Source organism: Simochromis diagramma, unplaced genomic scaffold (assembly GCF_900408965.1).
Source record: "Simochromis diagramma unplaced genomic scaffold, fSimDia1.1 OVJJ01000355.1, whole genome shotgun sequence".
NCBI lineage: Eukaryota > Metazoa > Chordata > Actinopteri > Cichliformes > Cichlidae > Simochromis > Simochromis diagramma.
Window position 1 is genome coordinate 1,192,905 of NW_024387174.1, and position 26,024 is coordinate 1,218,928.

At 40.1% G+C, this 26,024-nt stretch overlaps 1 protein-coding gene and 1 pseudogene across 2 annotated transcripts; both read right to left on the minus strand.

The window, feature by feature from the left end:
• Positions 1-6,768: 6,768 nt before the first annotated feature.
• On the minus strand, positions 6,769-15,154 carry LOC120744797 (gastrula zinc finger protein XlCGF57.1-like). 2 transcript variants are annotated; one of them, XM_040049364.1, is made up of 3 exons: positions 14,907-15,154; positions 9,596-9,830; positions 6,769-8,309 (listed from the first exon to the last, which is right to left on the minus strand). In XM_040049364.1, the coding sequence occupies exons 2-3, from the start codon at positions 9,813-9,815 to the stop codon at positions 6,916-6,918; spliced, it is 1,614 nt and encodes a 537-aa protein (XP_039905298.1). In that variant the 5' UTR covers positions 9,816-9,830; positions 14,907-15,154; the 3' UTR covers positions 6,769-6,915. The 2 variants fall into 2 exon arrangements, with proteins under 2 accessions (XP_039905298.1, XP_039905299.1); XM_040049365.1 differs by lacking the exon at positions 14,907-15,154 and adding an exon at positions 11,992-12,261 and having other exon boundaries at positions 9,596-10,526.
• A 1,570-nt stretch (positions 15,155-16,724) lies between these two features.
• On the minus strand, positions 16,725-22,917 carry LOC120744810 (annotated as a pseudogene).
• Positions 22,918-26,024: the final 3,107 nt, after the last annotated feature.

The following is a 26,024-nucleotide window of genomic DNA, read 5'->3' on the forward strand; positions in this document are numbered from 1 at the left end:
TAGTTACATTAATGCAGCACTTTGCATTGTACAGAAAGTATACCTTACAGTATGTACAGTACAGTATGTAGTATGACACCGATATCACCTTCAATGTAACCACACCGGTTAGAAACAGGTACAGGTGATCAACACAGAGAACAAATGTACCACTGCAGGGCATCACACTACAGCACTGCAAACAGAAGAACTCCACTTAGCTAAACTGTACAATCAGGTCTCACAGATAAAGTCATATGAATACATCAAGCTTCCCTGCTGTACCCCCAATCACACTATTAACTGCAGCTGTTCTTTAAAATTCAGTAACATTTAAGAAAACACTATCAAACCTTCTCATACAGGAACCTTGCCTTCCAGCATATTTTTTACCTTCACCACCAGCAGCTCCGTATAGTGTAAGAACTGCTCCTATTCTCTGATGATGAATGTAGCATTGGTTGGCCTGAACCTTTCGTATCTGTACATTTACCACTGAAAACAGAGGATTAATTACATGTATATCAGGGCAAAACCAAATATATTTATTAGTGTGCTAACCACACCACAGCCATGACAAAACACATCTTTTGCAGTCTGCTTCCTGTCCTTTAGCCTACATCTTACTTAAGCTCTGTTTAAACTGTTCAGGTGAATTATCTGATAACTTATACAGTTTAAAACCTGTGTTGATTTAGCTGGGGTGGTGCACCCATGTTTTCAAATTTTACCTGGAAGATATGCCTGTGAAGGTTCTCAGTCATCCAGGTCATCGTAGTTTAAAGAGCTTGGAAAGAAAAGTGCCTTGACTTCTTTAAGTTGCTTGAAGACATTTCACCTCTGATCTGAGAAGCTTCTTCGGTTTTAAGGTCAAATGGTGGGGAGTCCCAGATTTAAGAAATTTAAGAAAGACAACTCAGGAAATTCCACACTTTACTAACAAAAACATTTACTTCTCAATCAGAACCTACACTACACAGAGAAGAACAGGAAGACTTCACACCTGAAGACAGTCAGGAAAATGGGTGAAGAACTTTTCAGACAGTAATCTCACTGAACCTGACAAGAAAGTACTAGCCAAAGGACTCAATTTTGCCATTTCTCCTTAACAGATTCCCATAGTGAACCTCATCACAGCCACAGAAACCGCCATAATGAATAAAATATCACAAACAGAAGTAGAGCAAATTAGGATGAAAGTTTCAGCCACCCTCTCCAGTGCTAAAGTTCCTCCATCTAACCATACAATACAAGAAAAGAAGGCCGTTGCTTCCCTAAGCAAAGACCACAACATCACCATATTAACAGATGACAAGGGAAGGTGCACCGTGGTTCTAAATTACCACACAAAGATTACTACACTCCTCAGTGTCAACAATACCTACGAGACCAGACAAGCAGCTACAAAAAGAAAGTTATCGCTTGCCTTCAAGAATTTGAAAAGGACAAAATCATTGACCGACCTACATATCATCATTTATACCCAGGGGATGGCATACCCAAGTGTGGGTATAAAGACGGGATCCCACTCAGACCCATTGTTAGCAGCATAAACTCTCCCACTTACAGCATTTCTAAACACCTTGCTACCATCCTAGCACCCCTTGTGGGGAACACCCCAAATCACATCAAAAACTCCACCGACTTCACGAACAAGGTCCAGAAACGTATGCTGGGCTTACACTGTGCGATTTTTGGCCCATTTTGAGCCGATTTTTGAGTCGTGCAACCATTTTGGTGATAGGCCCGAGTTTGGCCTTCATCGTGCGTCGTGCATCGTGTAGTATACGTGGGGTAACGAGAAGCGATTAACACCTCACGACCAGCTCCCGATCATCAAGCGCTTGGTCGGGAGGATTTCAAACCTGTTTGAAACCTGTTTGAAATCCTCACGACTGTCGTGAGGGTGTCGCCACAGCTGCTCACACTGCGCACAATGAAACAATGGTGTCCTTTGATATAGTCTCTCTCTTCACTTACATACCCACCACAGAGGCAGTGGAGACTGTCAGAAAACAACTACAAGAAGACAGCAGGAAGACAAAACCAGCTTCACCCCAACTAGATTTGCACACTGTTAGACTTCTGCCTTACCACCACATATTTTAAATACAACGAGGGTTTTTACAAACAAAAACATGGATGTGCCTTGGGCTCCCCGGTGTCACCTATTGTAGCCAACCTTTACATGGAAGAAGTGGAAAGAAAGGCTCTTGGCTCTTTTAAAGGCAGAGTACCTAGCCACTGGTACAGATATGTAGATGACACCGGGGTCAAAATCAAAACCCAAGAAGTAGAAGCCTTCACTGCTCACATCAAAGTTGTGGATAAAAACAGTCAAGTCAGCAAAGAGGCACAGAAAAGAAGATCAAACACCAGCTAGGGAGGATCAGAAAGACAAACGCAACAACATTGCCATCCCCTATGTTGCCGGTTTATCGGAAAAACTCAGGAGAGTCTTCTCCAAGCGTGTACTTCAGACCCACCCACACACTCAGACAAAAACTGGTTCATCCCAAAGACAGAACTCCTAAACAGAAACTTAGCATCGTAGTATATGCTGTACAATGTAGTGAGGAATGCTCAGACCTCTACATTGGAGAAACCAAACAGCCACTTAACAGCATGGCATAACATATATATAAGAGACACCTCCAGGGGGCAAGACTTGGCTGTCCATCTGCATCTAAAGGTTAAAGGTCATTCTTTTGTTCACATTTTGGACAGAGAAGAAAGATGGTTTGAAAGAGGAGTGAAAGAAGCCATCTATGACCACTGTGAATGACCATCTTTGAACAGAGGCGGTGGTTTACGACACCAACTGTCTGCCATCTATAATCCAGATTTAAGATCCCTTTCAAGACACCTTAATGCCCACTCACACCCTGGGCCTTTTGCCCTCAAGAAATCACATGATAGGGTGGGGCTAGGTTTCACATCAGGTTCACCTGAAACCTTGGCTGATTGTGACCTACACCCGTTTTAACACCTTGACTCGTGCGATTAGGTAGAGGATTAACAGGGGGTTCATGACCCCCTTTGGGGGACACTCCCCTAGGACTTAAAGCTGGGACTCTCCACCATTTGACCCTAGAACTGAAGAAGCTTCTCAGATGAGAGGTGAAACGTCTTCAAGCAACTTAAAGAAGTCCAGACGCTTTTCTTTCCAAGCTCTTTAGACTTTTACCTGGAAGGTTTAAAAAAACATAAGAAATCCAACAGAACAACAAACAAGTGGATATCACTATTATCCTACGATGGGATCAATGCTTTTGTTTCTCATTTTTTATGTTCAATATGCACACTTGGGTTATGCAGCAGGACAATGATTGGAAACACACAACCAACCACCTCTAAATGTTTTTTTTTTAAAAAGGAAAAAGGCTTTAGGGTCACCTGGTACTGGCCTAGTGGATTTAAATTGGGTTGAGATGCTTTGGCATGACATTAAACAAGTTGTTTATGCTCTAAAACTTTCCATCACAACTGAATTAAAACTATTCTTGATTTGACCTGAAACAAGTGTAACAAATATGCAAAAAATGAGAAATTATAAAAGAGCCAAATACTGTCTCATAACATTGTATATAGGTTACTGAAGATTCAGTGAACCTTAAGTGAAAGTTACAGGTATGGGAGTCTAAACAATTTAAAAGCTTGACCAAAAACAAGACAATAGCTTATCTAGCTCACAATATAGCTTTTTTTGTTGGACATTTAAGAGGTTTTTTTTTTAGAGAGAAAAGCTCCTTATTTGTGCACATGCATCCACATAACTGGCTAAATGTTTTTTAATAGGACCCTAAATTGGATAAGTGCAAGAAAATGGTTGGATGAATGGATGAAAAAAATCTCCTTGTTTAAAAACAATTATGTGTTATCTTTATTTTTAAGGATTCAAGCACTGGGTAATAAGCTACTTCTGCCATCTAGTGGTAAAATTATATATTTTTGTACAGCTCTTAAGTTGGTATTTGTTTGTTAAATGTTTTAAATTTTAAGTTGAAAAGTGACCTTTTAAAACAGTTTTTTAAAGGGTAAATGACAAGGTAAGACGATAAGCACTGTACACAAAAATTACCAAAAAAGTGGAGGTTTCATGACATTTTTGAAGTGCTTTTCCAAAACTAATGTCATCAATCTCAATGTGACCTGAAAGAAAGCTGTTTATTTATTAACAATTTCTTCTTGTCAAGTCATTCACTTCATTTTCAGTTCATAGTGGAATGAAATGCAGAGGTAAATGCCTTTTCATGAAAAGTCATATAAACTTAATTTATGATAAATGGCATTGATACTGTGAAGACTACTAAAAATAATTTTGACAAATTTGATATTGTCTGGTTGCCACATATTGTCTAAGTTTTTTAACTAGTTGGGCCACCACATCTGGATATGTCTTCACCTTTCTGCACGCCTTCCTGGATGAAGATATTATTACTTCTATAATTATCAAATTATTCACCATTGGCTGACAATTACAAGTGCCAAGAGATTTTTTTATAACCACTACTAGCAGACGTAGTCATACCACACATCCAAACACCTTTTTATGAGCCAAACTATTACAGCTGAACTGTTGTTAAGGTATCAAAAGAAAATGTAGTTATTCTGCAGAATTCAGTGGTTATATGGTTTAATAATACTGCTGCAGATGTCTAAGGCTGAGCTTGCTTCCAACAATAAATTATGCTAAGCTATGTAAGACATTCCTTGTAACAAAAGTATCTGTTATGATCCTGGGTCGGTGACCCAGTGAGGATCAGGACTGTCCGGCCTTCGGTTAGCCATTCTGGGTGTCTCTCGTCAACTAGCAGCTGGCTCATTTGTGCTGCCAGGCGCTCGTGGAGTGCAGTCAGCTTCTTCAGCCAGAAGGCGCGAACCATAACAGGACCTGGTGCTGTCCAACTCTTCATACTGGAGACCCTTTCTTGGATATCTGCCATTGTGATGGTTACTGGACCCTGTTCGGGGAGGTCGCTGTGGTCTGCCCTCAGATCCACTAGCCACTGAGCATTGCTGTTATGGGTTGCGTCCTTCTCCCATATGCTCTTCCAGTATTGTTCTGTCTCCAGCCTTGGTGGTGCTGTTCTCATATTGTTCCCCTGCCCCTGTACACCTTGGCTAGTTCCGTGGAGAACAGCTGGTTTATTCTCCTGCCTTCTATCTCTCTGGTGTACCTCTTCAAGCGGCTGGCCAAGGACGTGAGTCGTTGCATGGCAGTTTCCAGGGCCTCAGATATGGACAGCTTCCTGTACTTCTTAGGCACCTTCTTCATTGTGCCTTTCTGCAACTCCGATAGTTGGTAATCGTGGCTGTAGGTATCGTCTGTAGTGCTGCATTAACATCATATATAACTTTCAAAGTAACTAGTTACTAGGGAAAGTAACTTTGGTTTTACTCAGAATTCTCTTGTTAATGTGTTGCTTCTGTAACTGGATAGCCAGCATGATTGCCAGTCTTCTAGCTTGCTTACTTGCCACAAGTGCACTGTGCCACCTACCAATAGAAAGATAATGTGCATATTTCCACGAGAGAAATCCCACGCCTGGACCGTCATTGACCACCGCCATGATTCTAGCCTGCTTTTTACATCCAACACAAAGTGCTAAACAAGAAGAGCTCCCAGATGGTGCAGTGGACACATGTGTGACTCCTGTGATTAAAGCATCTTTCTTTCAGCTTAACGAGTGAACCGTCAGTTCGTTCAAACAAACGTTAAAGTCCGTCTGGCTCGACACCACCGAACAGAGGCAGCAATATAACGTAGCTAACATTAACAGTGCAGTGAATCCTGCTTGTGCCGTGATATTCAGGACTGCAAACAGAGCAGCATTCACTGACTTTCAGCTTGTTGTGTTTGTGGATATTTTACTGACTTTAATTATCCATAAAATCATCACATTCTCTGTAAGATTAAGGTCAACTATATATATATTTTGAAGTAGAGGCTTTAAAACATCACTAATGTCGCATAACTTTGCCAACATGTGGCCAACATTAATGTTTTAATGTTCTTCATTATTAAACATTCGCACATAAATAAGAGACATCATATTCAGTACTTACTTTTGACAGTTCAGTCTTCGGCCGCTCCTTTCTGCCTTCTGCCGTATTTTGCGGCAAAATTATCCACACCCACCGCTGCGCTATGAATTGTGGGATATATGGGACCACGAAGCGTGCACCGGACCACGCTTGATATTTGGGAAAATCGACGGCGCATTTGGAGTATGCATTTGAAGTACACTTCGAATTGGGACAGCCGTCCTCCCGTGGCGGTGACGTAATCGCACTCAAAATGTGTACTTCAAGCGTGCGGTCTCTTAATTGGGACACAGCCATAGTGTGTGTCCTCTCATGTTCGTTGCTTGTCCATCTGTGTTTCTTCCCTGCGTTTTCTCCCACAGTTGTCTGTTTAGGTTAGTTTTGTTAGTCATTACCAAATTAGGTCACCTTTAGGTTTTGTTTTCCTCCCCGTGTTTCTGTTTGTGCCACCAGTGTGTAAATAAAGCTCGCTCACGTCCAAGCCAGTGCCAGCGTCTGGGTCCTCTCTCACACTCACCACACGTCTGCCACCGCAGCCGTGACGGTATCATTCTAAGATCTGAGTAAAAAAATCCTTCTCATTCTATATCTCTCTCTGGAAGAAATAAAAAGCCCACATTTGCAAAAAAAAAAAAAAAAGAAAAGAGATATGTTTATTTAAATAATTAAAACAACATTTTCTGATTTCATCTAAGCAGTGTCAAACATAAAGAAAACATTGGGAAATAACGGACAACACTGTTCAAATCCATAATGACTTTTACTTATTTGTGTCACTTTCCAGCTTTTGGATAGAGTGATGTAATCTTGGCTATAGAATACAAGTGTCAATAAATTATTTATCCATTCTTGTTTTTCTATAATAAAGTACATTCCACATTTTAAAACTTAACTAGTATGAATTCTCATGTGCCTTTTCAAGTGTATCAGCTGAACAAAACTTTTCCCGCAATTGCCACAGGAATGTGGCTTCTCAGGCATGTGAATTCTCATGTGAGTTTTCAAGGACGTCATATGACTGAAGCTTTTCCCACAGGTAATGCAAGAATGTGGCTTCTCACCTGTGTGAATTTTCATATGAATTTTCACTCCAGATTTCTGACTGAATCGTTTCCCACAAGTGTTACAACAATATGGCTTCTCACCTGTGTGAATTCTAATGTGAGCTTTCAAATTCGTCATGTCACTGAATCTCTTTCCACAGGTGTTACAAGGGTGGGGCTTCTCACCTGTATGAATCATTTTATGTTTTTTGAATCCTGATAAATCGCTAAATCTTTTCCCACAGGTGCTACAAGAATATGGCTTCTCACCTGTATGAATTCTCATGTGGGTTTTCAAGTTCATCATATGACTGAAACTTTTTCCACAGGTAATGCAAGAATGTGGCTTCTCACCTGTATGAATTCGCATGTGAGTTTTCAAGGACTTCATACGACTGAAGCTTTTCCCACAGGTAATGCAAGAATGTGGCTTCTCACCTGTGTGAATTTTCATATGATGTTCCAGTCCAGATTTCTGAGTGAATCGTTTCCCACAAGTCTTACAACAATATGGCTTCTCACCTGTGTGAATTCTAATGTGGGTTTTAAAGGCTGACAAGGCACTAAAGGTTTTTCCACATGTGCTACAACAATATGGCTTTTCACCTGTGTGGACTCTCATATGAGTTTTCAGGTTTATCATCTGACTGAATCCTTTTCCACAGATACTGCAAAAATGTGGCTTCTCACCTGTGTGAATTTTCATGTGAGTTTCCAGTCCTGATTTCTGACCAAAACATTTCCCACAGGTGCTACAAAAAAAAGGCTTCTCACCTGTGTGAATTCTTACATGTTTTGTCAAGTGACATTCGTACTGAAAAGTCTTTCCACAAGTGTCACAATTTAGAGACTTTTTACTTTTGCCAGTTTTACACTGATTCTCTGGCACTGGAGAGTTGTTTACACTGTTACTGTTCTTCAGCTCTGGTTTTCTAGTAGATTCTGATTCCACATGCTCATTTTCTCCTTGATGCTGGCTCTCTGGTGCAGGAGAGTTGTGAGAAAGGAGCTGGTCTCTGTTTGGTTCATGTTCACTTTCATCAAAAGTCACCATAAAGGTATCAGTCTCCTCCTTCAATAAAAGCTGTTCTCCTTCCTCACTGGTGCAAAGTTCCTCTGGTTCCTCTTTAATCCATGGGAGTTCTGGGTCCTCGTGGTTCAAACTGGAGTTCCTCTCCTGGTTACACACCTGCTGGTCATGCAGATCCTCTTGCTTAAAGACACACTGTTGCACAAGATCTGAAGGGACAAGTGGACAAAAATATATTCTAATTTTAACGATTAGCAGTACTTTAATGGTTGTGAACTATGAACAGGTTGCTCACATGTACCACTGAAATTTAGAGTGTACAAATGTGACAAATTATTTGGACACTGAAGCAAATTGTTGAGTATTTGGATGTTTGTGATACTAAATATGTATGAATTTTAAAGATATTGGTTTTCTTCCAATTTAATTTAGTTTGGGAATGCTGGCTCTGACCTCTTATATCGTGGTAAACACTTTGACTGCACACGTCCAAACACCATGAAAAACACTCTTCTTATATGATCAACTTCAACTTTAGAAATTCTGAATTGTATATTATGAAAACTGAATCTAAAAATTAATCCATTAATTAATCCTGGGAATTGATCAAATTAAATTTCACACATTTCCATTCTACAGAGAAAAAAACTTAATCTTTAACTTAAACTGATGACAAAAAAAAGAAACTTCTGCTGTTGGATTTGTGTCTCTGTAGGGGTGCAGACACTTCACTTCTTGCATTCTGGTGAATTTTTTTCACATGAATTAACATTTTTTTGCATCCTTAAAATGCAATGATGGGAATAATGGCGTTAAAAGTAACAATGTTACTAACGCTGTTACTTTTGTCAGTAACTAGTACTATAACTAATTACTATTTCTATGTGTACAACGCTGTTACAGTTACTAATAAGAAAATGTGGTGCGGACACGTTACTATTTTTCATTTAACCAGGAGCTGGGGGGGGGGACAATCACATGGGTGCTGCTGATTGGCTGAGGAAGAATAAAGTAGCCATGGTAAACCAATCACCTGACCAATTTAAGATGACACATAGCAACAAGATGCTATTTCAACCCAAAACAACCCTGAGTGTCCATTTTTGTGTTAAAAGTGGTAAATGTGATATAAAAAAAAAAGTGATAAATAAAAAATATACGCCATAATTTTTTCCGGAATACTATTGTCACATTTACTGTCTAAGGTCAGTGGTAGGAAGAGAGAGATTGAGTTTTGAGATGTGAGAGATTTGTGATGTGTAGCATGTTTGGAGTGTAGTTAGTGTGTTGATATGTAGTTTGTGTGGATAATTGTTTGTTTTGTGTATAAGAACAGTGAAGCCACTGCTGCATGTCAAAGTTGCTGTCAAAGAGCCACCAAGCCACCATTTACACTGCAGTCTGCAGAGGTGCATTAATTTTACTTATTGCAGATTCCTGCTATGCTAAGAAAAAGAAATGTTACTTCATTATTTTTAAGGGCAGTTTAGCATACCTTTACTGTATGTCGTTATTTCAGGTTTCCAGATGGTATCCAGCAGTCTGAGCCGCTCTTCTCCAGTCCAGATGATGATGCCCTCAGCCTCCTGCTTCACTACAAGCTGCTCTCCCTCTTTAATCTGTGGATGCTCTGGGTCCTGTGGGTCCAATGTGGAGTTACTCTCCTGGTTACAGACCTGCTGGACATCCAGACCCTTCCCCTCATTACAGTTCATGTTGCTGTTGGTTGTCTTAGATGAACACAAGAAAAAGATCTAATGTGATTATAGGAGAACACACATAAGCAAATATATCTCAGCAAGACTATGAATACGTTGCTCAAATAAAAACTACTTTCAGCAGCTTGCTTATTGATAAGAGATACCTGCTAAAGCAGGAAGCTCTAGGAATTCAGGTGTAGGTGTGTCACAGGTTAATATTGTTTAGGCAATGGCACTTCTCCACAGGTGCCACTAGTGGAGTGGACTCTGCTTTTGATGTAAACTGGACGCTTTGTCTGTCAGTTTGACAACCCTCAGGTCACATCAGAGTAATAACAATATGTGGGAAAATAATAATGAAGACTAGAACATTTTCTATACTGTTAATTAACTTTCGCCTGTTTTGAATAGGCACTGTTATTTGCTTATTGCTGTATTCGCGGTATGCTTACGCGTGGGAGTATCACCAGTTAAACTCTGAGGTTATTTTATGTTTCTTTTTCAAAACAATATGAATGACAGATTGTTGTGTTTAGCCAACCCCACAAAGTGCCGTTTGTAGGCGATGTATTCACACTGATTACTTCCTGGTTTGTCGGTATCAAGTCCTGGAAAGCCGCTGTTCCAGATCTACTGGCGTTTAGATCTACTGGCGTTTTGATCTACTGGCGTTTAGATCAACTGGCGTTGGTCGAACAGATGTCTGGCAGTCTTGCGTTTCAGGAGCTGCTACCGACAAACCAGCAAAAAAAACGCCAAATGTGTCATCTGCGACACTTGTGAGGTTATCTCAAACACACTCCGTCAGTCTTGATGCTGTTGAACAACAAAATTTTTAAAAATGTGGCGAGTTTACCTGGTGATATCCTCATGCGCAACGCGCATGAGGATATCGTTTCATGCACATTTGTACCTTTCAATTGTGTCTGTTTGTGCGTCTGCACATAAACCTTTGAAAAGAATGAAATGACACTAATATTTCACTAGTGTTGTAACATCACATGTCGTTAGCGTAGTCTGTCTGTGTCTTTTCTCTGCGAACAAACATTTTAGAGTTGGTTGTTATATACAGTCTGTATAAGTGTGGTTAATCTAATGAACATTTGTAAGGAGACGGCAGTTACTGTGAATGTACAGCAGGTGATTAGTAATAAACAGTCAGACAATGACTCTGACAATCTCATTCAATCTTGCAGACTGAATGCACCTTCTGTGGAAAGTGGTACCACACAGTGTGTGTGGACGTCCCCTGTGCAGAAGGCGACTACAAATGTTGTGGGTGCTAAATAAACAGAAAAAAGTGATCCCTGTTGTCTTTGCTTACTGATGTTTTTAGTGTTGATGATCCACATTGCCGGAATTGCATCTGTCAACATGTTTGTGGGTAGATTTGGATGTACCAGGGGTAAGTGCAGCCACTCAGCCTCTACTCAATGTGATCATAGCAGCAGGTGCAGATGTGTCACAAGTTAATCTAGTAGTAGGCTGTGGTAGTAGTGGACTGAGCTCCATTTCAAACTGCTCCAGCTGCTGTGTGATAGTGGATCTGCTACAAATTGAAGATCATAAGCAAGTTTTGAGAGTTGGAGGCAAATAGGGACCCCTCTTCTTGCCTCTTCTTGCCTCAGATGCCTCTCCTTTCTGAGGCTCTTCCCGGGTGGGGGCAGATGGAGCTCCTCCTCAAGGTTTCTGCTGGGCTTTGTCTGTTCTTGGAGTACTGTTTGTTCCTCTTTATGAGATAACTCCTCGTTTATCTCAGCCTTGGCACCAAGCACAGATGGATGACATATGGAATAAAACAAGTTGGACGTGAACAGTTTCACCCCCGACTTGTTAAAATTAAATCCATTTGCTTTAAACAGATGCCTGCGTTCCCAAAAAATATTAAAGTTGTTGATAAAATGCACTGAGTGGTCAGCACATGCTGATATAAGCCATTTATTCAGTGTAAACAACCTGCTGAATCTCTCGTCTCCTCCTCTGACCGGTGTTCCAGATCTACTGGCATTTAGATCAACTGGCGTTGGTCGAACAGATGTGTGGCATTCTTGCGTTTCAGGAGCTGCTACCGACAAACCAGCAAAAAAACGCCAAATGTGTCATCTGTGACACTTGTGAGGTTATCTCAAACACACTCCGTCAGTCTTGATGCTGTTGAACAACAAAATGTTTAAAAATGTGGCGAGTTTACCTGGTAATATCCTCATGCGCGACGCGATCGTGAAAACAGCAAACAAGTAATACCACGCCGATGTTGTTCACAGGACAGCAAGAGTAAACGATCGGGAGACTCTTGTCGTCGTTATCGTTCCCCTTGCACGGTTTGTTTCTCCGAATTCAGCGTTTTTTCTCCACAACTACAGCGAGCAGTTTACTTTGTGCACTAACATGGAGTCGAGTCAACCAGCGCCACCTCTGGCCAAGTGCCACAGCCTACAGCCAGATCAACCTGTGACACACATCTGCACCACGTTTGAATTCGTTTCATGCACATTTGTACCTTTCAATTGTGTCTGTTTGTGCGTCTGCAAATAAACCTTTGAAAAGAATGAAATGATATCATATATTCCTTATTGGCCTACATTTGTACAAAATTCCAAATTATATACACAAATTCATAGAAATCACCACTCCAATTGGTGATCATGATTTTGATATTCTCTTTTTCCATAACAATGAAATACGCCTTGGACAAATATGACACATCAATATTTCATTAGTGTTGTTGTCACATCACATCCTGTAAGCATCGTTTGTCTGTGTCCTTTCTCTGGAAATTAATATTTCCAGCCAATATAGGCAATCCATCAACATGGCTGGAGTTATATACAGTCTGTATAAGTGTGGTTAATCCAATGAAGATTTGTAAGGAGACGGCAGTTACTGTGAATTCACAGCAGTTACACAGTGATTAGTAATAAACAGCCAGTGAGAGTGAGTGGATTTAAGAAAGTCAGTGACTCAGGTGTGTCGCTTGGTTTGTCATCTGTTTGTGAGACTGGAGGAGACGTAGAAATCTTTTGTTTTAAATCTAAGTTAGGAAGGTTCCTGTTTGAAAACAAGCACTTTTTGTGAGAAATGCAAGAAGCACATCTGCAGAAAGCACACCGTTACATTCTGTCCATCATGTGGACAAAATCGAAAATGTTGAGCATTGAAAAACTGAGAACGTTGGGCAAGTTCAAAAGAAATGTGTTTGTAAGAACGAAAAACCAAATTGTTCCTAAAATAGTTATGGAAAGTCACTGTTGTATGTCTGTGTTCTACATGTTTATCTAATGGAAAATAAAGGTGCTATTGTTTTATTGCAGTTTCTTGACAATTCTGAGTGGATTTACACAGTACGGGTCAAAATGACCCGCAACAAAATCAATGTCACTTTTTTGTTTTTCAACTTAATACAAGGGTTCATTTCCAAAACTTCCATATGATCTTCAATTTGTAGCAGATCCACTATCACACAGCAGCTGGAGCAGTTTCAAATGGAGCTCAGTCCACTACTACCATAGCCCACTACTAGATTAACTTGTGACACATCTGCACCTGCTGCTATGATCACAGTGAGTAGAGGCTGAGTGGCTGCACTTACCCCTGGTACATCCAAATCTACCCACAAACATGTTGACAGATGCAATTCCAGCAATGTGGATCGTCAACACTAAAAACATCAGTAAGCAAAGACAACAGGGATCATTTGTTTCTGTTTATTTAGCACCCACAACATTTGTAGTCGCCTTCTGCACAGGGGACGTCCACACACACTGTGTGGTACCACTTTCCACAGAAGGTGCATTCAGTCTGCAAGATTGAATGAGATTGTCAGAGTCATTGTCTGACTGTTTATTACTAATCACCTGCTGTACATTCACAGTAACTGCCATCTCCTTACACATGTTTATTAGATTAACCACACTTATACAGACTGTATATAACAACCAACTCTAACATGTTTGTTCGCAGAGAAAAGACACAGACAGACTACGCTAACGACATGTGATGTTACAACACTAGTGAAATATTAGTGTCATGTCATTCATTTCAAAGGTTTATTTGCATGACGCACAAACAGACACAGTTGAAAGGTACAAATGCGCATGTAACGAATTCAAACGTGGTGCAGATGTGTGTCACAGGTTGATCTGGCTGTAGGCTGTGGCACTTGGCCAGAGGTGGCGCTGGTTGACTCGAGTCCATGTTAGTGCACAAAGTAAACTGCTCGCTTTAGTTGTGGAGAAAAAACGCTGAAACCGGAGAAATAAACCGTGCGAGGGGAACGACAAGAGTCTCCCGATCGTTTACTCTTGCTGTCCTGTGAACAACATCGGCGTGGTATTACTTGTTTGCCGTTTTCGCGATCGCGTCGCGCATGAGGATATCACCAGGTAAACTCGCCACATTTTAAAACATTTTGTTGTTCAACAGCATCAAGACTGACAGAGTGTGTTTGAGATAACCTCACAAGTGTCACAGGTGACACATTTGGCGTTTTTTTGGCTGGTTTGTCGGTAGCAGCTCCTGAAACGCAAGACTGCCACACATCTGTTCGACCAACGCCAGTTGATCTGGAACACCGGCGGTACAGGTCCACTGATGAATACAGCTGCCTTCAGAGAGTTTGCAGTATTTAATAATCCAGTAAAGTCCCGTTTCTGCACGGAGTGGACCGTTTTTTCCTCATTATGTGAGTTTAAAGTGTGATTTCATCTCCTGCTAACGTCACTTGTGTGTGTTTCACTGGATGTTTAAAACTCAAAGTTTACAGTTTAAAGAAATGGAGCGTTTCTACGCCAGGTTTTAGTCTGTTAGCCTACAAACTGAGCTCTGATCAGGGTCCTACACGAGTCCTACACCTGTGTTAGTTCAGTGACCCCCAGGGTCCGTTGATCGGCGGACAGAGGCGGTTTCTCGCAGCTTAAGTACACTTTTTTGTTTTACGGCGGTACTTTTGCGACTTTTTCCCGAGGTCGCAAAAGTATGACGTCACAACATTCTGATTGGTCACTTGCAATGTTGATCCTGGAACAACATTTACTATGTTGATCTGGGAACAACACCAACACGACGATATCAGATCGCGCCCCGGGCAGAGGTTTTTTTTTTCCATACCTGTAATTCTTCAGCAGCAGTCAGCCTTTCTTTTATAAACTCGCACTGTTGCTTCAACAGCTAAAGAATTTCGCTGTTAAGCGAGCTAACGGTACATGAACACGTCGAGCAAGTAAGGGTTGTGGCATCTTCCGCTGTTCTTCTGAATTTCCGGGAAACTGGTCATATCAGTGGCGTATTGCTGCCCTCCTCAGGCCATTAGTAGAAACTGGATGTGATCCTCTGTGTGTGAGAGCTGCTTCAGCTCAGCATCTTTCCTCTTCAGCTCAGTGATCTCCTGCTCCAGCTTCTCCTGAAGCTCTTTGACTCGACTCACTTCAGTTTCCTGCTGGGATCTGATCTGCTGCTTCACATCAGAGCTTCTTTTCTGGATGAGATGGATCAGCTCAGTGAAGATCTTCTCACTGTGCTCCACTGTTTGATCAGCAGACTGATTGATGGCCTCCACCTCCTGTTGAAGCAGCTTCACATCTTTCTCCTGGATTCTCTGCTGGATGTTTTGTCGACTCACCTCCAGCTCTCTCTGCCTCTCAGTAGGAAGAAGAGTGAGGGTTATCAGACTTTATTCCAGGAAGAGAAGCACTAAATGATTCCTATGTGTTTACCCATTTTCTGTTCAAAACCCATAGAAATATAATGTCATGCTTTTCAGTTCATCGTGTAAATCTGCTAAATTAGTAATTCTGTTCTCTACAATAATTCAGATAACAAAAATGAACAGAGAAATTACTGATAGTGATAAAAACAAACAAAGGAAAAATAAAAAAACTTGACGATAAAATAAAACTCAGCACACAAACTGACTTTTACACTTCTTTTCTTCAGTTACACAGACTGGATCCCACACTAGTCTTTTGCTGCCCTCTATTTCTCATTGAAGTTGTAACTATGAGAATATAGAAAGCCCAAAACTGTGTTCCACAGAAACAGAAACTTTATTGTTGCAATTCATGCAGCACTTCACCTTGTATATAACATATACAGGACATAGAATGAGACTAATATCACCTTCAGTTTAACCACAGCTGGAGGATCCAATTGGCTGTTTGTCAAGAAACTAGACGAACCTCAACCTAAATTAAGGCCGTTACTGGTGCTGACTGCAGCCCCATAACCATCAGATAGCATCTGAGACCGCAGGGCTTCAAAAACAAAAAAAAAGTCTTCAAAGGCCTCGTCTCCTTGAATGCCACAGAACTGTCCGTTTGGACTTTGCAAGAGAGCACCAAACATGGGACATTGAAAGGTGATAGAAAGTTTTATTGTGTGATGAAAAATATTTAACCTTGATGGTTTCCAACATTACTGGCATGACAGGCAGATCCCACCTGAGATGTTTCCTATGTGCCACAGGAGGTGCATGCGCGTCAAACACTGGCTATGTCCAGATGTTGCAGAGAGCATGACTGAGGGCCCTCGTCTGCGTGGTAACGACTGGGTTTTTCAACAGGATAGCGCTACAGTACACAGTGCCCACAGGACAAGGGACTTCTTCCACTCTTTTTGGCCCATTCCCCTGATTTAAATCCAATTGAGAACCTTTGGGGATGGATGGCAAGGGAAGTTTACAAAAATGGACAACAGTTCCAGATAGCAGATGTCCTTCATGTGGCCGTCTTCATCACTTGGAAAAATGTTCCCACTCACCTCATGGAAGTGCTTGCATCAAACAAATATTTGAAGTATCAACAACATAATGGTGGAGCTACCCATTACCAAGTTTATGTTTGGAACTTTGATTTTTGCTTTGGGGGGGGGGGTTACAGATTTTTTTGGAGGTGTGGTCCTAAACCTTTGATAAACTGTAAAACAGCCTGTTTCAGTTTAAATGTGGTTTTCAATAAGTTGCATGCTCAAAATGTTTTGTCTCACTCCCATTTCTTCTTGTTGCAAGTTGAAGCTCTATTTGGAACCTTGTTAAGATCCAAACATGCAAAATATAATTTTTTTTGCCATTTTTCAAGTGGTCTTAAACTTTTGATCAGGACTGTATGAGGAGATTCAAGTGGGGAATAGACCACAGCTAGCTTTGCACACACTCACATAAATGGGGATACATCATATGACTCTTTTTCCATACAAAGTGATTCCTATATGAGTGCAGCCTTCTCCAATCAGATAATAATGATAAAAGGCCGTAAAAATCTATAAAGTACAAATCAGTTTGTCAGTAAAATGCAACAGTGTTGCAAAAAAGATAAGACTTTTGGTAAATCTGATGATCTAGCCCACAGATAATACATTTCAATATACATTGTACTAAAAACATACTCTACGTAAAAAGTCAGTGAAAGTGTGGCACTTCCAGCTGATTTTTAAATCAAACCTCAGAACATAACCTGCTACTGAGCAGGGTTTGTGTTCAGAATCAGTTACCTTGGTGATTTAGCAAGGGAAAAAAGAGAGCCACTGACACAATCTAACCTTTTAATCTCCATCCATGGTACATCCCTTTGTACTACAAAGCAGGGTTATCATATTCATGTTAGGTTAACCTAGTCTCAGTATGGTTTTTTGTACTAGAAAGGCGGTTTACATCTTATTGAGGTATATCACCATGGTAACACATGCTGTAAAAGTAACCTGAAATCACTGCCCACTGACCAGTCTGATGGAAAATACAAAATCAACAGTGCTGTAAAATAAAATAATTGTCCCCTCACTGATCTATTTTGTACGTATTTGTTAGACTTCCATTTTAAAATGTCTGATTTAGGGTCAAAAGCATTGATGAGACTAACGTATTAAAAGTTATTTACTGTCACATTTACATGCAATTTCCACTGTAAACCAGCAATTATAGCACATAAATATCATATGTGTGCATCATTGATTAAAGTAGGCTTATAAAACAGAGTGAGGCAAGTTCAAGTAGTGAAAAAAACATTTTCTGAATTTATGTAAAACAATATGAGAAAAAAAAGTGTGAAACAAGACAGAGCGCTCTGATATTTCAGAGATTACACCTTAAAATTTTCAATGAATTAATTAATTGAAATACTTAAGTTAAAAAAAAACAAAACAACAACAGTTGTAAATACAGTTCAAGAGGACAGGCACATGCTGAAGTTTGCGCCTCAAGAAAGTCAACACCACAACACATGAAGTGACCTTGAATCCATAATGATATAATATTTTTGGTCTTGTCTTACTTTCTAGCAGCTTTTAAACCTGTTCAGAAAATGACTAAGGAATAAATATAATTAACAATTATTAGATTATTACTGTGGAGATAATAATAATAATAATCATTATTATTACAACTAAAGCTCTCCCAAATTTTGTAAGTAAGTAAAAACCTTTAAACTGTATGAATTTTCATATGTCTTTTCAAATGGATAATCTGAATGAATCTTTTCCCACATATGCTACAAGAGTGTATCTTTTCCCCTGTGTGAATTCTTATATGAGTTTTCAATGTTGATGAAACCGTAAATTCTTTCCCACAGGTGTTACAAGAATAGGGCCTCTCACCTGTGTGAACTCTCACGTGGGTTTTTAATGTTGATTTTCGACTGAATGTTTTCCCACAGGTGCTACAAGAATACGGCTTCTCGCCTGTGTGAATTCTCATATGACGTTTCAGTTCTGATTTCCAGGTAAATGTTTTCTCACACGTGCTACAAGAATGTGGCTTCTCACCTGTGTGGATTCTGATGTGATGTGCCAAAGTTGATTTCTGACTGAATGAGTTACACAGGTGTTACAAGAATATGGCTTCTCGCCCGTGTGAATTCTCATGTGAGTTTTCAAGTTTATAATTTGACTGAATCTTTTTCCACAGGTGCTACAAGAATGTGGCTTCTCACCTGTATGAATTTTCAAATGTTTAGTTAGTCTGGATTTATCGTGAAAAGCTTTTCCACAAGTGTCACATTTTACAGACGTTTTTCCACAAGTGTCACACTTTACAGACTTTTTACTTGTGTCAGTGTTACACTGACTCTCTGGTCCAGGAGAGTTGCAAGACAGTTTCCGGTCACTGTGTGCTTCTGGTTCACTGTGATCACTTTCCTCGTGGGTCACCACAAAATTATCAGACTCCTGCTTCAGTCCAAGCTGCTCCCTTTCCTGACTGGTACAAGGTTCCTCCTTTTCCCCTTTAATCTGTGGAGGCTCTGAGTCATCCAGGTCCAGACTGGAGTTCTTATCCTGCTTACAGACCTGCTGGTCTGTGAGATCCTCCTCCTCCTCCTTAGAGACATGCTGATGTTGGAGGTCTGAAGGGACAAATTGAAAAAGAAAAAACTGAAACATCTGAAAAAAAAAATACATTTTAATCTTCATCCGTAGGAGTCTCGATAAAGCATTGCTTGACTCTAAAATAATGCCACTGTCTACATTCAGGAAGGAAGGATTGTTCATGATGGTAGGATGAAGAAGCATCATTAATGCAGCTGTACAGAAAGCACTGAGCATAAACGCCAAAGAAAAACTCCCTTTTAACAGGAAGAAACCTCCACTTTTACCATGAAGACAAGTGGACTGGAAAATGGTTTATAAATAAAGGCTGCTTTCGATTTTTCCAAATGTGCAACGTTTGTGTCACTATTTTATGCCTGCATAGTCATGTGACAGCAAAAACAGGTAAGTATGCAAAATAGAAAAATTTTATCGTGAAATTGGCTCATCAAAATATCAAAATATTGATAATGTTCCCAGAGGAAGTGTAAGATTAAGCGTTAGCTGCAGATGATTCTAACAGCAATAAACATGTTGGATTTCCTGCTATAATTACATTCTTATTAGAAATGAAAGTTAATCTGTTGGGTCTTTATTTTCTCTGATACTGAGAGGGCACAGTAAGGACTTGGACGCAGATGCTGAAACATTAACCTTGTCACAACGAAGGCTTGTGAGCTTACTGTTCGAAATCGGGCATATTCAGGTTCATGTTCTGCATCTTTAACCGCTGGGTGTTTGAGTAACACGTCTGCTGAATGCTTGGATTTTTTACACTCAGGTATAATTTTGTTTCTTGTGGTTTTATTTTGACAGGTGTCAAAAATTCTTCAACGTAGGAAAAACCTTCACTTTGTTACACTGTAGCTTCTTCTGCCATTAACTTGTGTTCATGTTTTGCTATATTTATTGAGCACTTTGCCACAAAGAAGATGAATTAAAATCCACTGAATCTCATTTTCAGCTTATAATAGTATAGTAATCTCAAAACTATTTCTTCTCAACCAACAGATTTCAGCTGGACTTCAACTTGTTTTAGTAACCTTCAACAGCAAACATAAACACATTTAAAATAATTTTAGTGAAATAAACAAATCCCTATATTCAGATTGGATAAAGTGCTTTTACTTTCAACTGACACAAACTGTAGGTTTAATGTTAAATGTTCACAGTTTAGGGAAAAAAATGCATTAAAGTTACTTATTGCAGTTAGTCCTTAAATTCTTCCTAAAAGTAACTCTGAGCTCTGATTAGCATCCAAATTGAGTCATATTTATTTTTCTAAGACCTTTACAGTTTTACATACCTATTCTGTGTGAGTTTATTTCAGGTTTCCAGTTGGTGTCACTTAGTCTGTCCTGGTCTTCCCTGGCCCAGACGAGGATGCCTTTGCCTTCGTGCTTCAGTACAAGCTGTTCTCCCTCCAGACTGGTGCAAATTTCCTCCTCTTCCTCTTTAGTCTGCTGAGAATCTGAATCCTGCTGGTCCAGATTGGAGTGACTCTCCTGGTTACAGACCTGCTGGTTATCCATATCCTCTTCTTCCTTACATTCATCTTCGTCTGGGAGGTCTTGAGGAACAAAAACACACAAGAAAACATTTACTAATGTGATGATGGCAAAACACCCACCTGAGCAAATATATCCCAACATATGTAACCATGTCCCTCACATATGAGTGAAATGAGTTCTGACAGTCTTATTAGCAAAGTTGTCACACTTTCAGTCCCCACTTATGTTGGGCACTGGTGCCTTCACAAACAGAGGCCCACACCACAGTTATGTCAGAACTGCTTTTGTGTTGTTGGAGGGGAAGACACTCAGAGTAGGTAAGTGGCACATTAAGGAAGTCACATACCTGTGAACTATATTACTGAGGTCCACAGGCATGAGTCTGATCAGTAGGGTTCATTAAATCTATTTATTTTTAATCAAAACATTGTTTTGTAATGCTGTATATACATTATAATAACATGAACATGCATTTAGTATCAACAGGTGATTGCAATTGTAATGCAAACAGTGCAGCTCCATGCTAAACTTTTGCACGATCGCATGTGTTTCATGAGACAGATCATACACATTTATTTCCTGAATTAAACAGCCTACTGGAAGCAAAATATACCAACCTAAAGAAGTAGAAATGAAAAAATTCTATGTAAATGTATATTATTATTAGATATTAAAGGAAAGAAAACCACAACACATCAACACTCGGTTGATGTCGGCCCTTGCTGTCTATCTTCAATCTTCTCCTGGCAGATAGACTAATAACAGCACAAACATGAGTAGACCAAAGACTGGTTGTACACACAGATGATCTCTGCAGACAGATGGGCTATGAGTAGTTGCCCACAGTCTGCCAACGGACTGCTAAGGCACTGTCATTGCCGAACCATAATTTTGCCCCAAGGGCTTCTCGAGGACAAATGTGTTGGTTGCAACTACAATATAGAAAGCAGCTAAATTAAAAGAAATTAAATTAAATTATAAAGTTTGATTAGCTGTTGAAACAAATATGTGATCTTGTTAAGTGTGTAATAACGTAGTGTAAAAGTGTAATAAACAGCTAAACCTACTTGGAGCAGAGACTGCTGAGCCACTGCTGAGGGCGATGTAAAATGACCCTGAATGATAAAGATCTGGAAAAAGTTTGTGGAACATCTGAAAAACTGTCATTTTTGCCTCAAACCAACGTTGCCCTGATGCCAAGAAAACTTTCCTAGACAACGGTCGAGGAATGTAGCCAGAGAGATGCCGTGAACTTTCCCCGATCCCTCACTTGCTTTTTTTTTACACTGTATTCTGCTGTGGATTCCATATCTTGTGACACAGGCATGATATTTTACTCAGTTTCTGTTATACTGGACCTGCAACCATTTATTGTGTTGTTTATGAGATTTTTTACACCAGAAGTCTCAGTGGAGAAGCACATTTTGTCATGAGAATTGTTTTAGTTCACCTGGAAATAAGTGCATTCATTTTAATTAGGCATTCACGCATTTGTTTGTTTGTTTTACAGCAGGAATACTCTGTCAGTTTCTTGGTCAAATTAAAGTGCGGATGCAGCAAATATGATCTCAATTTCATATTAAATACGGGCGTTAGAGATGAAAACTCTGCCTATTATTGTTTCTTTAAAAGCGATTGTATTTAATGAACTTACAGCACAGTTTGCTCTCTTTATGTTGATACAGCTCAACTAACAGCCTCAGTCTCCATCTCTCACTTACACGAAAGTTATCAATGAAATGAGAAGAGTAATTATTATACTTGGTTGTTAAAGTAAATGGATGGTTGAAATATTAATAACAGATCGGGTATTGTTTCCATAATCTCCACACTCACGTGTATCCGCTGGGAATAAACAGAAGCGGTGGTATTAAAAACATTAACTTTAAATTACAAGGCCCAGCCTAAATACTGCCGCTAGCCGCTTATCGTTTAAGACAAAGAGAAGCACTTCTATTATTTATGTAAAAAATAAAAAACCTCAGAGCTGCGCCTTCATTTTATTCTACAAACTGGGCTGTGATTTAGGTGCTGCGTGAGTCATCCCAGTTTACATACCGATTATGTGTAACTTTATCTCAGGTTTCCGGCTGATATCCAGCAGCCTGAGCTGATGGTTGATTTCCTCCTCGTACCGGACGATCGTTTTTTTAACCTCTGAGAAGATTTCTTCAGCAACGCCAGTCAATCTATCCCTGATGAAGTCTCTCATATACTGAACTGAAGACATTGCTGAGCCGTAACACAGACGCATCGTTTCCGTTCGTCCTCGTCTTGTGTTGGATCTGCGGAAAGCTTAAGGAGCGCCCCCTTCAGCTCAGGCTGAGAATTCCAATCAGACACAAATCCTTACAGAGCAGCTAGTAACGTGGACACAGGCACCAAAACTTCATGCTTGGAGCAATGACTGTAGTCATTGCTTTGGAGCCATTATCTTGAAAATGTATTTATTTATTTTTGCTTTCAATCTTAGGAAACAGCTGTTTTCTAAACCTCAGATTTAAACTAACTACAACATGAAAGACTGAAGTTTAATTAACTCAGCAATGTCTCTAAGCTAAAGTCAGGCATAGAGCGGCTGAGTGAACGTGGTCCGGATTCTGTGGAGGAAGTCATGGTTTCAGGGAAGAAGGACACAATACCTGCTCATCTGGAGGACTGAGGACCTGAGAGTCTCAGAGCTCTGACACAAAACCTCAGAGGACGGATATTGTTGCTGGATGAGTTTGTAGACTCGCATCTTCTACAACTGAAATAGTTCTCCATCACACCACCAGCCCATAGACTTCCAAATAACATAAAAATCATACATGAAACTGGTTCCCTCATTTTACAGTAAAGGGTGTTTCCTTGATAACATGTGGATGCTTTGCTCTGCTCCATAGACTGCTATTGTTCCTTCAGCACTGGTGTGATCACATTATAGAGAGAGATTACAGTAAATTATATAGTTTCAAAAATAAGGCAAATATTGGGCTGGCGGTAAGAGGTGCTTCCCTTATTTTTATCCTTTAAGTAAATTGAGGGTTGAAATGAGCCTCTTTCATCAAAGTATCACTGAGAAATTACAAAGCCCCCCCACAAAATATGTTAAAACAAAACATACTGGAAATCTCTGACAGAAAGTCCACGTTAGCACAAAAAGTTTTCCATCACATGTTGTTCAGTGCCTTCATCTCATTAGAGTTTTCATAATTACTAAAAAAATGGTAAATGGCCTGTATTTGTACAGTGCTTTACTTAGTCCCTAAGGACCCAAAGGGCTTACACTACATTCAGTCATCCACACATTCACACACACATTCACACACTGGTGATGGCAGCTACATTGTAGCCACAGCTGCCTGGGGAGCCATGAGACTACTATTACATTTTTATGCAGTTTCTACTGCTGCACTAATAAACATCATATGTGTGTCTCATGCATAAAATGCTGGAGCTAGGACATTTAAACAGGAACTGTAACCACAGACTGAGGCACAATTAACCAAAAAAACAAACATCAGTATGTGAATTAATCTAAGACAATGTCAGGCAAAGAAAAGCTGTGTGAAATAAGGCCCAAACACTGTTAGGTTTCTCCCCATATTTTACACATAAAGAAATCTTTATTTAAACTTTAAAAAAAATCACAACCTTTTCAGTGCATGCTGAAATCTTGTGAAAATAAATTTTGCATTACCAATGTCCATATTGATATTATTATATATATATATATATATATATATATATATATATATATATATATATCCATAGGTCCATCATCCTATTCATGGACCTATGGATACACAACCAAGTGGCCGGCATAGTGTACAGGAACATCTGTGCCGAGTATAACCTGGAAGTCCCGAGGTCAAAATGGGAGATGCCCCCAAGGGTGGTGGAGAATGACCGAGCTAAGATCCTGTGGGACTTCCAGATACAGACGGACAAAATGGTGGTGGCTAACCAACCGGACATAGTGGTGGTAGACAAACAGAAGAAGACGGCCGTAGTGATCGATGTAGCGGTTCCGAATGACAGCAATATCAGGAAGAAGGAACACGAGAAGCTGGAGAAATACCAAGGGCTCAGAGAAGAGCTCGAGAGGATGTGGAGGGTGAAGGTAACGGTGGTCCCCGTGGTAATCGGAGCACTAGGTGCGGTGACTCCCAAGCTAGGCGAGTGGCTCCAGCAGATCCCGGGAATAACATCGGAGATCTCTGTCCAGAAGAGCGCAGTCCTGGGAACAGCTAAGATACTGCGCAGGACCCTCAAGCTCCCAGGCCTCTGGTAGAGGACCCGAGCTTGAAGGATAAACCGCCCGCAGGGGCGTGCTGGGTGTTTTTTTTTTTTTTATATATATATATATAAAAATGTAAAACATGTCACTTTCCAGCTTTTAGTCCTGTGTATCCTCCTCACTGAACAACAAAGGAATCGAAACCTGGTTGCAAATGTTTTTTCCATAACACAGATGTTTAGTGAAACAGGATAGAAATCTCTCAGCCTGTGGAGATATGGGACTGCCACTGATGCAGAATCTCATCTCAGTGTAACTGAGCATTAAGGTCCAATGATGACAACCTTGTTTTTCCAGTGAGGGGGATGTAGTCCCAGTCTTCCATATCCTCTTGCATACCTTTATTTCAAATCTACTGGAGCCTGCCCACAAAATGATGAATTTTATATATGGTGCGGTTGTGTATGTGTTGTGTGTCAGGTATAATGTCAATGAGAGGACTTGAAACGGCTCGCATTTGATTATTAATTCAGGCGTTGCATTAAGGCCTAGTGTAAAATAGCAGCAAATCATGGCCTCTAGTAAACATCAAGAATATAAATACAGAGCTGAGAATGAGCCTGTTTCTCCTCCAGTACAAGTTTCCTAGTTAGTCTGAGGTCACCGGAAGAGACCAGGTGAAGAAGGAGGAGAATCCTTGTCATCTATTAAAGTTGATTTTAGAGTGTGTTTATAGAAAAATGGATTTAGTGTGGTGATATGTGTTGACTACACCTTAGAGTTTTTATTGCTAGTAAAGAATAGCATTATAGGTTTGAGTAGGGAAATGTTTGTCTTACCTACGTAATGGAATAGTGAGAAAAATCAAGCTTTAGCTAAAATTTTAATATCTACTAAAGCTTTATTTTTCTGGTTGCAATCAGTTATACTTAAGCTAATTGGAGTAGGGCAAACGTGGGATATTAGGACGTAAGATGACAGACAGCTTGGCTGTCATAAGGGATAGTTCAAGAGCGGAACATTCCCCTTTGTTGTCTAGGAATAGATCTGGAAAAAGCCTTTGATAACGTTAACCATACTTTTTTGATGAAAGTCCTTAATAATTTAGGTTTTGGGGAGGGGTTTAGGAGATGGATCCAGGTGTTATATAATAGTTGTAGTAGTGTGGTTGTCGTAAATGGAACACTCACCGCTACGGTCGGA